The sequence below is a fragment of the Bos taurus genome, chromosome 26 (genome assembly GCF_002263795.3).
Source record: "Bos taurus isolate L1 Dominette 01449 registration number 42190680 breed Hereford chromosome 26, ARS-UCD2.0, whole genome shotgun sequence".
NCBI lineage: Eukaryota > Metazoa > Chordata > Mammalia > Artiodactyla > Bovidae > Bos > Bos taurus.
In genome coordinates this window covers 2,799,352-2,815,962 of record NC_037353.1, presented here as the reverse complement: position 1 = coordinate 2,815,962, position 16,611 = coordinate 2,799,352, and the positions used below count along the sequence as shown (strand labels likewise).

The following is a 16,611-nucleotide window of genomic DNA, read 5'->3' as shown; positions in this document are numbered from 1 at the left end:
CACCAATGTTATATATCTCATGCCTAAAATCCTCAACCAAATTTACCATTTCTTTCCTTTCCCCCATCTTTCTTATGTTGAAAATGACACATTGAAACAGTTAGGCATTTCAGTCATCATCAAGAGTAGTGTTCAACCAAGAAACCAGCATATCTTGCCCGAGACTGTATTATCATTGGAGTAACCAAATCAAACAACCACAGATAATGCTGAACTTCAGTAAATAAATTAGTTCAAACTCCTTTTTTATTTCTAGAATATCTGGCCAGGTTAATCCAAACCTTATATACATGGAGACTGTGGATAGGCCCCTGTCCCTAAAGAGAAGTATTTTCCCTGAAATACTCACGTAAAGCATAACTTCTTGTCTACTTAGTTTTATAAACAGGATTAAAATTTAATATATCTATTATTAAAACTGGTATTTTTATTAATAAGATTGCTGTTTATGATTGGTTATTAAGATTAGACTCAAAGTTTTTACAATATAACTTCATAACATGGAGATTCTACAAGATATTTTAAACAAACTTTCATTCTTTCATAAAATAAACCCTATTTTGAGTATTCCAACTCTTGTGTGTTTTTCCTATGACTTTTTACAATACATTCAAAATTTGTACACTAGGTCATATATATATATAGTGCTTCTTTTATGTTTATTTGTGATAATCTTTTATTTCGAAAAGTTCTGTTATCTTCTGAAAGTACATTTCTATATTTTCTTATTTTTTCTATCTCAGAACACAATTTTAGGTACAAAGTAATCAACTCATTTAAATAATTATCATGTAGGTATAATCAGTATAAAATGCATGATGAAATGAATTATGCATACCTTGCATAGGTGTGTTTGCTAAAGTTCACTTGACAATTTAAATTTTAGATATTCATTTGAATACGGCATCTGAAATCTAATTTTTGTACATTGGAGAGCTCCATGAAGATTAACAAGTTTTTTATAACTATGTTAACCGTTACTCAAATTCAACAACATAAATAGAAGAATTTACACCCTCATCCCCACAAAAAGACAATTTAAAAAGCCCTCAAGATATTGATTCCTGAGACTCTAGCTTTCAGACTTAATGCCTAGGTTATTCGGGCTTTCAAAAGCAAAGTGTATCAAAACTCACTAAATTTCTCAGTCTTTCCAAAAAGTACCAAAAAGTTCATTGAAATACCGCGCTAACAACAATAATGAAACTAGTTGACTTAATTTCACATTGTTTATATTTCAAAACTTACACGTATTTGGCCCAAAGAGGAGACATAAAAATTGTAATACAAGTTGCATAATTTTATAAGACAGGATGGGGCTTATTAAGGACAGAAAGATTCTAAAATGGGAAGATAGTTTTCTTTTCAAAATAGGGTAGAATATTTGAAGCAAATTTAATTTTATGAATTTAAAATTATAAAGATAGAATGATAGGGATTAGCTTTGTTGAAATTATCCAGATGTTTATAAGAGAAATAAGCAAATCCACTATCATTTGGAAATCTGAATACATCTCTCTCAGAAGATGATATTTGGAAAATAAAAAATTAAGTATATAGATGATACAAATTGAAAAACCTAAGAAGCATAATCTAATAAACATACAAAAAACATCATACATGACAGTTCTTTTTTTTTACTTTTTTAATTTTTTTAAATTTTATTTTTAAACTTTACAATATTGTATTGGTTCTGCAATATATTGAAACGACAGTTCTAAAAGACATTCTTTTAAAAAATCAACATGAAAAAAAAAAAAAGAAAAAAAAACAACATGAAACATTAAAGAAATCACATTCAAGGCTACAACTGCTTCCGTCACTAAATTTCAAAGTTTTTATTATAGATTTGACATTTTCTGACTAAATTAGAATAAACCTAGAAAGATTATCCTCTCACATAGAGTAAAAAATTTGAAAATTATTTTTCTAAGAAACTCATGAATCAAAGAAATAATTTTAATAGAAAATTCTATGAATTGAATGATTGTGAAAATACTAATAGGAAGCCAGAAGAAAATGATAACTTTAAATGTTTATTTGAGAAAACAAATAAAGGTCCAAATACAGAAGTTTATTACCTGATAAAAAGTTTACCAAAAAAAAACATATTCTTGACCTAAAAACAGAAGCCAGAAAATGATCAAGATACTACTACAAATCAATGAACCAGAACAAAACATACAACAGAGAATCACAAAAGCCAGTCTTTCAGCATGCGAATATTTGAAGATGAATGACAATCCGAAAGGATGAGTCAAGGAAAAAAAACAGTAGAACACAAAAAATGTATCAGGAATATAACATTAGGACATCCTAGAATAGGCTACAGATCAGGGATGTAATCACTTCCTCAAACACAGTAGTGATCCCACTGTTCATACATTCAGTGAGACACATAGAGGAATGGAGAATGAAAGCAACAAACAAAAATATAGAAACACAAACATACCAGCACAAATAGAAATACCAACTCACATATCATAGACCAATATAGAGGTTGGGGGGGCGGGTCTCTATACTTTTTCACTATTGCTCTTTATTACTGTTTCAGTTTGCAACCCTGTTGTCACACATACTGAAACCATCCTATTGACTTGTTCATTATCATTATGCTCCAAGTGGCCAGTGACTGGTCAGTTAAGTCCACTTCTGCAACTTCAGTTCATAGCAAATCAGGGCCTGGCACAAATCAGAGACTCAGTAAACATTATGATCAGTAATTAAAGTTAGCTTTCCAAATCTAATCACCTGCATAAAGCATTCACCTTCTCCCTGAATTAAGCTCAGCATATTTGTGGCGTATCCACTTGGGTAAGCAACCTCTGATGCCCCAGGCCAGGGCCCTTTCCCGATCTATATTCTCTCCACTCACACCTGTCCAAGTATCTATCATGTTGTTGGCCTTTGAGTGTGGCTCTTCCAACCAACATGTGAAGATAAGCCGACCAACAGGCAGCTCAGAGAGCTCCAGGGTTTTTAATAAACAGAATCCAGGGCCTGCCCTGACCAGGTGTGTAGTCAAAAATCAAACTGCACTCAAAGAATTTAAGTCCATCCTGCCGTGAGGGTAAGGTCAGAGGGCTGGAGAAGAGGAAGAGCCAGACTAGTCTAGGGTAGGCTGGGCATGGGGATAAAGTACTAAACTTCAACCATAAAATAAACTCCTTGTTCCTTCCCACATCCCATTCTTTCCATGAACAGTGGAGCTAGGAAACAGAGATAGATAGACCAGAGACCCTCCCTCCTGCCATACTGCAGTCCGCGGAAACCACGGCCTGAGTTGGAGTCTGACCTGCTCTAGGATTCTTCCTTATGTTGCTGTCTGCCAGGAAGCCATGGTAAGCCTGCATCTCCAACAGGCTGTGGGTTGTCAGCCTTGGGAAAAAAGGTATGGGCAGTGAGTAAGGTCTATCTTTCCGTTTTTTTCTCTATCTCCCTGCCCAACTATTCCATCTCTCACTCATGTTGGAGGACACACCGACCTCTCTTCCCATGGTGTCCTGAGTGTTCTGTTCCTGGGGCTGGGTCACCTGTTGGAGCTTATCCTTAGGAAGATCCAACTCCTGTGGTATCTCTGCCTCTGCCTCATTGAATAGCTGCTTACCCTGCAGGGTGTATAGCAGCTGGAGGAAGGTCTGGTGCCTAGAAGGAGGATGTGGTTATGAAGAGAGGGAACTTCTGCTGGACAACCCTAGGTCTGCAGCCCATGCTCCCAGCCTCACCTCTGCAGCTTGTCCTTCTCCTGCCCTGCCTGCTGCTTCAGGGTTCCAAGTTCCTGATATAGTCGTTGAAGTTCCTGTTGAGCTCCTGTCTGACGCTCCCTCACTTCTGATGAAGCCTCCGCCAGATTCTGCAAATGCTTCTCCTACCAAGAGTGAGAATGCAGATATGGTTCCTCAGATCCTGAGGTCTTGGAGCCATTTTCCCAACCCTCCAGATTAGACCTAGCTGGGGTTTCAGATACATAGATGAATAGAGGGACTCCACTCATTTTAGGCAGGACCAGGAGCTTAGAAAAAAAGGATCAAAGTGAGTTGTTCCAAGGTGAGGCATTCTGGAGGAAAGTGGCACAAAGAATGATAAGACTTATTTAGTTTGCTATGTGCCAGGCACTACTTTAAACACTTGCTGTACCAATTACTCAATCATCCTAACAACTCTACAGGGTAGATGCTATTATTTTCTTCATTTCACAGATGAAGATACAGAAGCAGAGAAAGTAAGGTGACAGTTCAAAATCATGCAGTGGTAAGTGGTGATGCTAGGATCAAAGTCCATGTGGGTCCCATAATATAATGCCACACAGGAGGAAATGAGATGAAAATTTTCTAGGCAGAGGACTTGGCCCATGCAATATCATGGTGGTGGGAAGAGATATTTTCCTAGGGAAATGGACCTACCTGTTCCAGCTGCCACTGCTTCTGGGCTATTCTGAGTTTTTCCATGGCCATTTGCTTCTGCAGGTAAGTGAAGGAAGTGAATGAGAGGAGGAGTGTGTTTTTATTGTTACATTTCATTTTTTTAAATTAGTTTTCTCTTATAGCATGTCCTTGTTGGTTATCTATTTTAAATATAGCAGTGTGTCCATGTCAAATTCCCAATCTGTCCCCAGCCTCCTTCCTCTCTGGTAACCATAAGTTCTTGCTCTAAGTCTGTGAGTGTATTTCTGTTTTACAGTAAGTTCATTTGTATCTTTTTTTTAGATTCCACATATAAATGTCATCATATATTTTCCTTTGTCTGACTTACTTAAGTATGATCATCTCTAAGTCTATCCATGTTACTGCAAATGGCATTATATTATTTTAATGGCTGAATAATACTGATGAATGGATAAAGAAGATGTGGTACACTCAGTCATATAGTTGAAATTTAAAAGATAACCAGTGGGTCCAACCTAGCACATTCACCCTTTTCCTCCTCCTCTCTGCTTGACCTTCCCTCCTCTCATCACTGGTTCACCTTGGCCTGGAGCTGTTTAAGGGCCTCCTGGAGCTGTGCCTGCTTTATTTGGGCCTCCTCCACCTTGGGCAGTGCCTCGGTCAGGGAATTTGTGATAACCTCCACATGTTCTTGATATGTGGCCTTCAGCTCTTTCCATTGCTCTTTGGCTTCAAGTGCCTTCTGCCCTGTGGAGAGCCATCAAAAATTAGTATATAAGTGAGGTAGACCCACTTGCCTGCAGCACTGGGGCTTCAGTCATCACATCAGCCAAACAGCTGACCTGACTGATGCCTCCCTTTCTTCTTCACTCAGGGAAGCCCCTATCCAAACCCTGAGCCCACTCACGGCTTGTGTCTTCAGAAGCCAAGGGGTTCTGGTCCTGGGCAGTGCCTTCCTGAACCAAGAAATTCTGCAGGAAGTCTACTACTTGAAGCTGGCTGCAAAGGAGCTTGTCTTTCTTCCGAGAGTCCTGTTCAGAAGGAGGGTATCGGCAGGGAACATTCTTACCTCCTTGTACTGCAGGCCAACAAGGTTACCTTACAGTCTGCTCACCATTAATGCTGCCCAGTATCTCAACAAGAGGATTCAGGAGCAGCCCCTGGCTGGTGAAAGGATAGCTCCCATCTTGCACATACCATCACAAACTCAGCCAGGATCTGGGCAGGCAGTTCAGCTTCCTCCTGAAAACCAACAGGCTCCAGGATGTCTGCTACCTTGGCCAGGACCCTGAAGGGGCAAGAAAACAGGAAAAACTGCAGACTCCTAAGGTGCTAGTTCTAGTGAATTTGTGTGCACATTGCACATATGTGATTATGTGTATCAATGCTGAGTCTTGTCCTGACTAGCAGCTACACACAGGCTTGAAGGGCCACCTGAGACCAGGAATGTGTGTGCATGGAAGACACATGGAAGTAATAAGTGAAATAATAAGTGAGGAAAAATAAGCAAAGCAAGGGGAATAATAAGCGTGGGGAAAGAGCTGTGATTTTAAATAGGGTCTGTTTCACCGAATAGAAACCTTTTGAAGGGACTTCCCTAGTGGTTCAGTGATAAGAATCCGCCTGCCAACCCAGATGTTACAGAGTCCATCCCTGGTCCTGTTAGATTCTGCATGCCACGGAGCAACTAAGCCCGGGCACCACAGCTCCTGAAGCCATCGCTCTAGAGCCAGTGCTCTGCAAGGAGAAACCACTGCAATGAGAAGCCGGGCACCGCAGCTAGATAGCAGAACCACTCATTGAAGCTAGAGAAAGTCAGCGCAAAGCAAGAAAGAAGACATTTGAGTTTCTGAAATCAAAGAAATATACAGGGGATGGGACAGCGCCCAGCGCAGAAACACAGCCTTGGAGCAACGTCTCAGAATACTGGAGCAGGAGCTAAGGACAGAGAGCTGGATCCCTGGGTTTAGGCTCTCCAGAGTTCTTCCTTGTTGGGGGCTGGAGCACTCCATTAGGAAGCGGTAACCAGGATAAAATAACTCATAGCAACAGTGTATGTTGGGACAAGAGTGGCAGAAATTAAACGGATTTCACAGGGTATCTCCCGGGGTGGAAAGTCCCCTGTTAGGATGGTCGACCTGCGAAGGGATGTGGGGGCTTGACAGGGATGTAACCGTCCCCTTTAAGTACACATCTCTGGGGAGTGTGCGTTCGTGGTGGGGAACAGTCTCTCATATGCCTTACTCCTGGAGAGAGCCAACCTAAGGGAGTCTGAGGTCACTATCACTTCACGGGAGAGCCGAATCCCAACAGCTATAATGGGTCGAGGGGCATTAACTGATTTTACTCGGGGGTGCGCAAGGACCGTCCCAGCCCGCCCCCAGCTGTCCCCCCTCCACCCCCCGGGCGGGAGACACTTACTCTCGGGCTGCAGTCTCCACTTCAGACTCTGCAGCCCCCATTTTGCTCCAGGCTGCGCTCCAGCTCTACTCTGGAACTACTTTGAATCCACCGCAGGCTGCGCGCCGGAACAGGCGATTGGATATCCGGTCAGTGGGCGGGATTCAAGGACCTTTAAGCGCTTTCATTGGCAGGCTCAGATTGACGCATTGGCGGGCCCTGTTGTTTGGCGCAGGCGCAGTTGTTGCTGAGCGCTGCAGGCGCGCAGTTCTACGCCTGCGCAGTAACCCGTAGGCGGAGCTGAGGTGGGGGAGGTGTGGCTTGAGTTCGTTCCGCGGCGCGCGGCCCAGTTCTCCTCAGACTAAGCGGCAGAGGAAAACATTTCTCTGTATGGCTTTTAGGGGTACCTTTCAACAGTTCCTTTATTGAAAAAGGAAAAAAAAAAAAAAAAAAATTCTACTGCTGTTGAAGGAGAACGCTGGGTCTGTTTCCAAGACAGTTGGAGTCAGTAACGAGTAACAGTGACCCTGAAGACTGAGGAAACAAATGCTATCAGTTCAAAAAGCTTACTGTGTTTACAAGGTTTTCCAGACTGCAGTGCAGGGAGAGAACACTTAAGCAGAGCCCAGCGAATTGCCTGCTTTGACAGGAAGGAGCTGCAAGTTTGGGGGAGACCAGGTCGCGAAGAGTTGGACACGACTGAGCGACTTCACTTTCACTTTTCACTTTCATGCATTGGAGAAGGAAATGGCAACCCACTCCAGTGTTCTTGCCTGGAGAATCCCAGGGACAGGCGAGCCTAGTTGGCTGCCGTGTATGGGGTCGCACAGAGTCGGACACAACTGAAGCCACTTGGCAACAGCAGCAGCAGGACAGGTAATGTTCTTTTCATAGTATAACATAAAGGCGAGAGTTGTTCAGAGAACTTGGAGTTCTGTAGAATTTTCTCCAGGATTCTACTGAATTTTGAGCATCTTTTGGCTGAGGAAACTACCCAGAAGGGGATTTAAGGATTCACTTAGGCACAGAAATAGTAATTCGTTTCACCGATCTCGCTGGAAAACTTCCTAATCCATGGGGCATTGGTTATTAGAGTACACAGACAGGTTTTGCCTTAATAGTAAGTAGAGCATTCGCCCTAGACACCTCACTCCTCTAGTGCATGTGTTCACAGTTGTTTCCCGCTCTTTGGGATCCTATGGACTGCAGCCGTCCAAGCTCCTCTGTACACGCGATTTCTCAGGTAATACTGGAATGGATTGCTGTTTCCTCTAGGGGATCTTACCTACACAGGGATCGAACTGGCCTCTCTTTTGCCTCCTGCATTGGCAGGATGATTCTTTACTACTGAGCCACTGGGGAAGCCTTCACTTGTCTAGGGCCACCTAACAAATCTTAAAAGCACGTCCCCATGGATCAAATGGTTAACAAATCATTTAAGTATATAGCAGACCAAAGTTCAATAATATTTATAGGAATACAAAAATGTCCAGCAGCCAATAAGGTACAGTTGACAATGTCTGGCATCAAAAACTACCAAGCTTGCAAAAAATCAGGAAAAGAAAACCCATATTTAGGAGGAAATCACTGATCAGAATAGAACTAGCTCTTAGAATCAAGAGTATTAAAAGTTATGTTCAAAAAGATGGCAAGAGGGAAGGATGTGAAAAAAGTGGACTGCTCATGTTGCTAGTAGAAATGTAAAATGATGTATCTGCTTTTGGAAAACAGTTTAGAAGTTCCTCAAAATGTTAAACTTACCAAGTGCTAGTCAAAAAAGAGCACGTATTTGGGCTTCCCAGGTGACTCTAGAGGTAAAGAACCTGCTTGCCAATGCAGGACACCTAAGAGATGGGGGTTCCATCCCTGGGTGAGGAACATTCCCTGAAGAAGGGAATGGCAACCTACTCCAGTATTCTTGCTTGAAGAATCCCATGAACAGAAGAGCCTGGTGGACTACAATCCATAGGGTCCCAAAGAGAAACGACGAGAGCGACTTAGCATGCATGCATTCACCTGAAACAAGCTAGAAAGTACCTGAAAGCCAAGCGCCAAGTGAGAAAAAAGGGCATATATTGTATGATTTTGTTTATGTGAAATGTCTAGAATAACCATATATAAAGAAACAGATTAGTGGTTGTCTAGGGGCTGGCAGGGGAAGAGGGATGAATGTGGGGTTTCTTTTAGTGAGTAAATAAAAATGTTCTAAAGTTAGATTATAGGGAAGTTTGCATAATTTGATATATAAAAATTACACTTTAAATGGGTCTCAGAGTTCTTAAAAAGTTAATCAAAAACACGAAACATATAGTAAGACTTAAACTTGTAGAAGTGAAAACTGCCATGTGACCGATGAAATTAAATGGAATTAATAGATTAGACCCTGAGCTGTGGTATAATTTCTAACAACCTTATGCTTTGGTAAAGACATAAAGGCAAATCTGAGGTCTTAGCCATGACAAAAAGAAGTTTATTGAAGAAAGAACAGAAAGAACATTTCAAGGGAGAGGTGGAACAAGCCAAGAGAGGCACTGGTGCAGGAATGATGTGGTACAGAGTTTTTCAAGACAGAGTTTTTGCATATTCATCTAGGCAGATGACAGTTTTGATTGACAGGTACAAGTTATGTAACAGCAGGCTTTATTGAGCATGTCTTTCCCATAATTCAGTCTAAGAAGATTATATATGTAATATACATATAATCTATGTATGCATAGCATATTTATGAACCTCTAACAGGCTCCCACTTGCCTAAGGTCACTTGAGGACACACCTGTGCATCCAGACCCATGTGCCAGAGCCAATATGTGCCTAGGGCCAATGCACTAGAGTTGGAAAAGTGTTGTTATTTTGTATTAATAGTGTATCTGTGAGCTCTCCTGGGCTGCAGTGGGGCCTCTCTGGGGTGGGGTTTAGAGACCTACTTGAATCTTTTTTGGCTTGGCCGCCCCAGTTACTCATGCCTAACTACCTACCTAAACTAAAATTCCCATGAAAATACTGCCTGTTGAATAAAATCCTTTTCAAATATTTGAAATGACCTCACTTCATATCTATATTTAAATATTGTACTGTAAACTGAAGACAAAATCATTAAAAGATAAATAGCAAATCAAAATGACATACTGCAAATTGAATTTGAGTGTAAGTTGACTTTGGACTCTGCATAATGCAAATTTCCCAGCTCTGGGGCACTCCCTGGGTTTCCTGTGTTTAGAACTCTATGCTTGTACTGCCAAGAGCCCAGATTCTACCTCTGATCTGGAACTAAAATCCTGTAAATAGCATGGTGTGGCCCCAAACAAGCAAACAAAACCTAAATTTGCAGCTCTGTTTAACCCTCCACTTGGCTCTGATTTCTAGAAAGTGTTAAACTGTTGGTCGCTCCGGGGTATCCAACTCTTTGCGACCCCATGGACTGTATGTAGCCTGCCAGGCTCCTCTGTCCATGGGATTTTCCAGGCAAGAATACTGGAGTGGGTTGCCATTTCCTTCTACAGGGGATCTTCCCAACCCAGGGATCAAACCCAGCTCTCCTACATTGCAGGCTGAGTCTTTACCATCTGAGCTGCCAGGGAAGTACAGAGATCTGACCTAATTTGCCATTTCCTTCTCCAAATGAAAATTACTATAGGTCAATAAAAAACATATGATTCTAAGTTTTCTTCTCTTTCTGTGTTGTCTAATACAGTAGCCACAGCCATGTGTACCTATTTAAATTTAACTTACAGTTCAATAATTTTCTAAGTCACATTAGCCACATTTAAGTTTTCAATAGCAATGTATGCCTAATGACTACCATACTGGATAATGGAAATTTTAGAACAATTCCATCAATAGATAAATGTATCCTGTAAATTATGTACCAAAATTTTTCATTTACATTAATTTCAATTTTGTAATTTATGTACAAAAGTTTACATTGACATTAATTTTACCAAACAGGATAAAAAATTTTCCAAGGCTTAAAAAAGTCACATTTGCAGTAAAGAAGTTGCAAGTGTATAAGCTGTTTATGAATTTAAAGAGGTATTTGCTGTTTATCAAACTCTAATGCCCTCCATAAATTATATATAAAAATTTTATGTTGCTCAACTCATCTCCCCAATTGCAGAAAGTAATAGCACAACAAGCAAGGATGTAAAGCAAATTCCCTTAAGCATATAATTGATAGGAGCATTATATTTTCATTATTAAGATAGAAACATCTTTTGGTCACTTAACAAGTGGAAAAAAATGTTAAAGCATATGTTCCTAGTAATAAAAAATTTCCTCATTTGCCTTAAAGTTTTGTTTTTGTGTGTAGTGCATGTGAAATGGTTCTGAAAATAGCACTGACATTAAACTCAAATGTGAGATATGAGTCTAAATTCATCTTTCTGTACATGGAAATTCAGTTGTTACTGCAGTACTTGTCAAAAAATTAGTCTTTCCTCATTTAATTGTCTTGGCACTTCTTGGCACAGAAAATTAATTTGCTAAAAATGTATTTGTGTTTCATGGAGTCTCAATTCTATTTCATTGATCAATATTATTCTTATAGCAGAACTGCATTGTTTTGATTATTGCACCTTTTTATAATACCTTTAGAAGTTGAGAAGTGTATGTCTTTCAAATATTTCTTCTTTTACAAATATGACTTGACTATTCTGTTGGTCTGTTTTTTTTTTTTTTTCTTTTTTTGCCACATTGTGCATCTTGTGGGATCTTAGTTCCTCTTGACTATTCTAGATCTTTTTCATTTCCATATACATTTTAGGAATCGCTGATCAAAATCTAACAAAAGGCCTGCTGGGATTTCCTAAGATTTACATTGTATTAGGTTGGAAGTTACGAATGGTCATTTTGATTTCTCTTTTTTTTTCTTAATTTATTTTTATTTTTACAACTGTGTGTTATTTCAAAGGTTGGCTGCCAATAATTTTCAGAGAATACTTAATATAGTTATTGCATAAGAGCATGAATCAACAATGTCTCCAGTATTTCTCTGGACTGGTGAGACTGAACTTTAGGTAAACACTTCTCTCTCTAGGTAATTAAACACAAACACAGAAGTGGACTAGTTAGACTTTTTAAAGCATTTAACATTCAAATTAAAGTATTTAACACCATAACTTCACCTTGTTTAAAAGAAAACAGGCAAGAAGTTTAAATACTTCATTACCAGGACACAATAATATTTCCTTGACAAAACTAGATAATTTGCTCCTTCACAATTAGGTAATTTTTCCTTCATAAAAGTGTAAGAAAGCTACTCATTCTTAATACTGCAGGAGCTAATCATCTTTGTGTTTTAAAAGCAATCACAACTTCTAAACTGATGTGTAAATTTTGAAATTTGGAAAAGAAAAATGGATTAAGTCCTCCTTAAACCTGGCATCTGTGGGAATTTTGTTATGAATGGGTGAAATTCACATTTATTAACCCAAGGCACTAAGCTGGACTTAAAAAAAAACCTCATTTAATGGCCACACAGAAACTCTGAACTTTTATTACTCTAGATTAATAGAAAAGAAACTTAATTGAAGTAAATTTACCATGGCCACACAACTGTTGTAGTAAGTTGCAGACCTAAATCTGAAATATATCTGACACTAAAGTTAGCTAGTGAACTAATTGGAGTTAGACCTGAGAGATTGTCATCAATAAAATTCAGCCTTTGTTGAAGGTTTGTTTTCCTTAAGTCATCAGCATCTTATTCTCTACCTGTGTGCCAAGTCACTTCACTTGTGTGAGTCTGCAAACCTATAAACTGTAGCCGTCCCTCCCCACCCCCTGCTTCTCTGTTCATATGATTCTCCAGGCAAGAACAGAGGAGTAGATTGCCATGCTCTCTCTTACAAGGGATCTTCCTGACCCAGGGGTCAAATCCATGTCTCTTAGATCTCCTGCATTGTCGGTGAGTTCTTTACCACTAGTGCCACCTGGTAATTATATTTATTCTCTGCCTGATTCTCAGTGAATGTTTTTAAAATTGATTCTAAATTGCTTTATTACTTTGTTTTTGTCCTGTTCTACTTACATGTGGTAGCAATGCTTTATCCTCCAAATTATATGCTTTGCTTATGATTTCTGAAACTTAAAAAACCTTATTTATTAAAAATTTCAGTTGAGAGAGGGCATATTTCAGTACAAATAGTTTTTTAGATTTGTCAGTTTGGTTTAGTTTTCTGCCTTATTTCTTGCCTTATTGCAATAAAAATTTAGAAACACAGACTAAGAACTTTGAAACACAAATTACAGCTCAGTGCAGCTCAAGCAGACAGATCCTTTATTAGACACACACTCCCAAGGTTTGGGAGCAGGCTAACCCTAAAGGAACAGTCTTTTTTCTCTTGGTTTTCCCCTTTTTACACTTCCAGTCTCCTTTGGTTAAAGGAGACTTTGGTTAAAGCCCTGTGCAAAATAGGGCTTCTACCTACCACCAGTCAATGACAGGGAATGCAAAAGGCAGATTGACAATTGCAAGATACATAAAAGTAGCTTGTGTTGTTTATGTATTCCCATAATTCAGTCTCTTATAATCAGGTGTAGAATATGTATGCACCCTAAATGGGCTCTTAGATGCCTAAGGTTATTGGAGAAGCCCCTGTGGTTACTTTGTATCCACTGTGTGCCTAGGTTGCACCTGCAGGAGTTGGAAAAGTACTTGTGATTATTTTTTTAACTTATCTGTCAGCTCTCCTGGGTGTGTCTGGGATGGGTTTTAGAAACAGCTTGCATATCTTTCAGCCAAGCCATCCTTCCGTCAGTTCAGTTCAGTTCAGTTGCTCAGTCTTGTCTGACTCTTTGCAACCCCATGAACCACAGCATGCCAGACCTCCCTGTCCATCACCAACGCCCGGAGTTTACCCAGACTCATGTCCATTGAGTTGGTGATGCCATTCAACCATCTCATCCTCTGTCATCCCCTTCTCCTCCTGCCCTCAATCTTTCCCAGCATCAGGGTCTTTTGAAGTGAGTCAGCTCTTCGCATCAGTTGGCCAAAGTATTGGAGTTTCAGCTTCATCAACAGTCCTTTCAGTGAACACCCAGAACTGATCTCCTTTAGGATGGTTGGATCTCCTTGCAGTCCAAGGGACTCTCAAGAGTCTTCTCCAACACCACAGTTCAAAAGCATTAATTCTTTGGTGCTCAGCTTTCTTTATAGCCCAACTCTCACATTCATACATGACTACTGGAAAAACCATAGCCTTGACTAGACGGACCTTTGTTGACAAAGTAATGTCTCTGATTTTTAATATGCTGTCTATTTTGGTCTTAACTTTCCTTCCAAGGAGTTAAATCATCTTTTAATTTCATGGCTGCAATCACCATCTGTAGTGATTTTGGAGCCCAGAGAAATAAAGTCAGCCACTGTTTCCCCATCTATTTGCCATGAAGTGATGGGACCGGATTCCATGATCTTAGTTTTCTGAATGTTGAACTTTAAGCCAACTTTTTCACTCTCCTCTTTAACTTTCATCAAGAGGCTCTTTAGTTCTTCTTCACTTTCTGCCATAAGGGTGGTGTCATTTGCATATCTGAGGTTATTGATATTTCTCTTGACAATCTTGATTCCAGCTTGTGCTTCCTCCAGCCCAGCATTTCTCTTGATGTACTCTGCATAGAAGTTAAATAAGCAGAGTGACAGTATACAGCCTTGACATACTCCTTTCCCTATTGGGAACCAGTCTGTTGTTCCATGTCCAGTTCTAACTCTTGCTTCCTGACCTGCATATAGGTTTCTCAAGAGGCAGGTCAGGTGGTCTGGTATTCCCATCTCCTTCAGAATTTTCCCCAGTTTATTGTGATCCACACAGTCAAAGGCTTTGGCATAGTCAAAAAAGCAGAATTAAGAACTCAATTGCTTTTTTGATGATCTAGCAGATGTCAACAATTTGATCTCTGGTTCCTCTGCCTTTTCTAAAACCAGCTTGAACATCTGGAAGTTCACAGTTCACGTATTGTTGAAGCCTGGCTTGGAGAATTTTGAGCATTACTTTACTAGCGTATGAGATGAGTGCAATTGTGTGGTAGTTTGAGCATTCTTTGGCATTGCCTTCATCCTTCCTTGCTTATGACTAACTTCCTACCAAACAGACTCTCTTCAATTATAGCATTTCAATGACCAGCATTTTCAAAATTGTACATTTTCAACTGTATTTTCTGTAAATGTTTTGCAGGAAAGGTGGGTGGACTAGGTCATGCATTTTAGATGATCAAATCCTGAACTTAGTTGAGAGTCATATTTCATCAGAGAAAATTATTTGTCCCCTGAAGATGCTGAAAATCAGGTTTCTTATAGCACAATACATGACAAAAGGCAAAGAATACGGTCTTTGTAATAAAGAGATTCAAGTTCAATTTCAGTCCAACTACCAACTACATTTGTGACCTTGGGTAATTTAAATGAAATATTGAATTCTATCTTCTCTTTTATTAAATAGGGATAATTATGAGCAGGGTTATTTTTTTGTGTGTGTGTGTGTGTGAAAAAACGAGTAAAAGAATTTTGAGGAATCATCTTAATCTATGTCCAAGACATAGTGGACATAATTACAATTTTAGGAGTCATATTTAAATAAAGCCAAAGCATGCATAACTGCAGAAATTATTTAGAAATAGTCTGTCATATAACTACTCAGTAAATGCTTATTTTCCAATAAACTATCTACTCCCATTCCATGAGTGTTTAACATAATTTACAATTTTTACCTTTCACTATTTCCTATTGTTCGTTTTTCAACATCAACTTGGTCTTTATATGTAAACTCAAATTTGAAGTTTCACTAAAACAACTCAGAGATACCCTTCCAAAGACTTAACATGAGCTCATAAAGCTATTACTTCTTTTCCATGAACTATAATTCTGAGTCACTGACAGTTTAGTGTTAGCTACAACTGTGCTTTGCTGGAATTTTCAGATAAACACACTACTTCTCTTAGGAAGAATCTCCATGTTGGGCATCTGAATTTCAGATCATAAGATAATTCTTGCCTTGGTTTGCTAGTTACAGATGGATAGATTCTTTCTTACACCCTGTTCAATTCCCTATTTCAACCTCATTCTTCTAATGATGCTTAGCAAACATGCAATTTGGATACAGATCATCAGAAGTAAATTGCAACACCCTCCTGGGAAAGATATCTCCCTAGGAGTAAATGCCCATGAAAGCATATTGAATCTTTTCTAATCACTGTCTAACCCTCCAGCTTCTTACTCTTTGTTTTCTGACAGTAATGAAACAAAACAACATGATGGAAGCCTGAAAGCTAAAGGGATTATTTTTAATTCTCAAACTCATTTTTATGTATCTGTTGCACTTATAATCATGTTTTGATAATTCCCATTGCTTTCCTCTAATTTTGAAGGGAGATAATTTCATTTTATCTATATATATCTTTCCCTTTCAGTTCAAAAAGCGTTATATGTTTCTCTTCATAGATTAAGATAAGTCCTAAATATATATATATATATATTTTTTAATCACTCCACAGCCAAGGAGATTCATCCAGGGATAGCTAGTATTTCATAGGTGCACACAGTGGAACTGGAAAATGTTAGTGGCTCAGTCATGCCCAACTCTTCGCGATCCCTTGAATTGTAGTCCCTGCCAGGCTCCTCTATCCATGGAATTCTCCTGGAGTGGGTAGCCATTCCCTTCTCTGGGGGATCTTCCCAACCCAGGAATCCAACTCAGATCCTCCTGTATTGCAGGCAGATTCTTTAAGGTCTGAGCCACCAAGGAAACCAAAGTGGGTGGCTTGGAAAAGCAAGAGGAACAAAGACATAATCTAGGGATTTTACTCCCCGCCCCCTGCCATTTTATCCTTATACATCTAT

At 39.5% G+C, this 16,611-nt stretch overlaps 1 protein-coding gene and 1 long non-coding RNA gene across 3 annotated transcripts in view; one reads left to right on the top strand and one right to left on the bottom strand.

The window, feature by feature from the left end:
* Positions 1 to 2,023: 2,023 nt before the first annotated feature.
* On the bottom strand, positions 2,024 to 6,884 carry ZWINT (ZW10 interacting kinetochore protein). The gene is given in 9 exon segments (NM_001040529.2): positions 2,024 to 2,682; positions 3,296 to 3,378; positions 3,486 to 3,645; positions 3,726 to 3,868; positions 4,404 to 4,460; positions 4,966 to 5,132; positions 5,293 to 5,416; positions 5,583 to 5,673; positions 6,807 to 6,884. Coding segments are annotated over 8 exon segments (861 nt in total). The 5' UTR covers positions 6,848 to 6,884; the 3' UTR covers positions 2,024 to 2,682; positions 3,296 to 3,300.
* Positions 6,885 to 7,007: 123 nt separating this feature from the next.
* Positions 7,008 to 16,611, top strand: part of LOC112444478 (uncharacterized) — a 48,434-nt gene continuing 38,830 nt past the window's right edge. For both annotated transcript variants that reach the window (XR_009492949.1, XR_003032765.2), the window contains exon 1: positions 7,008 to 7,661. This is a non-coding gene — a long non-coding RNA (uncharacterized lncRNA). The remainder of the gene's footprint in view (positions 7,662 to 16,611) is intronic.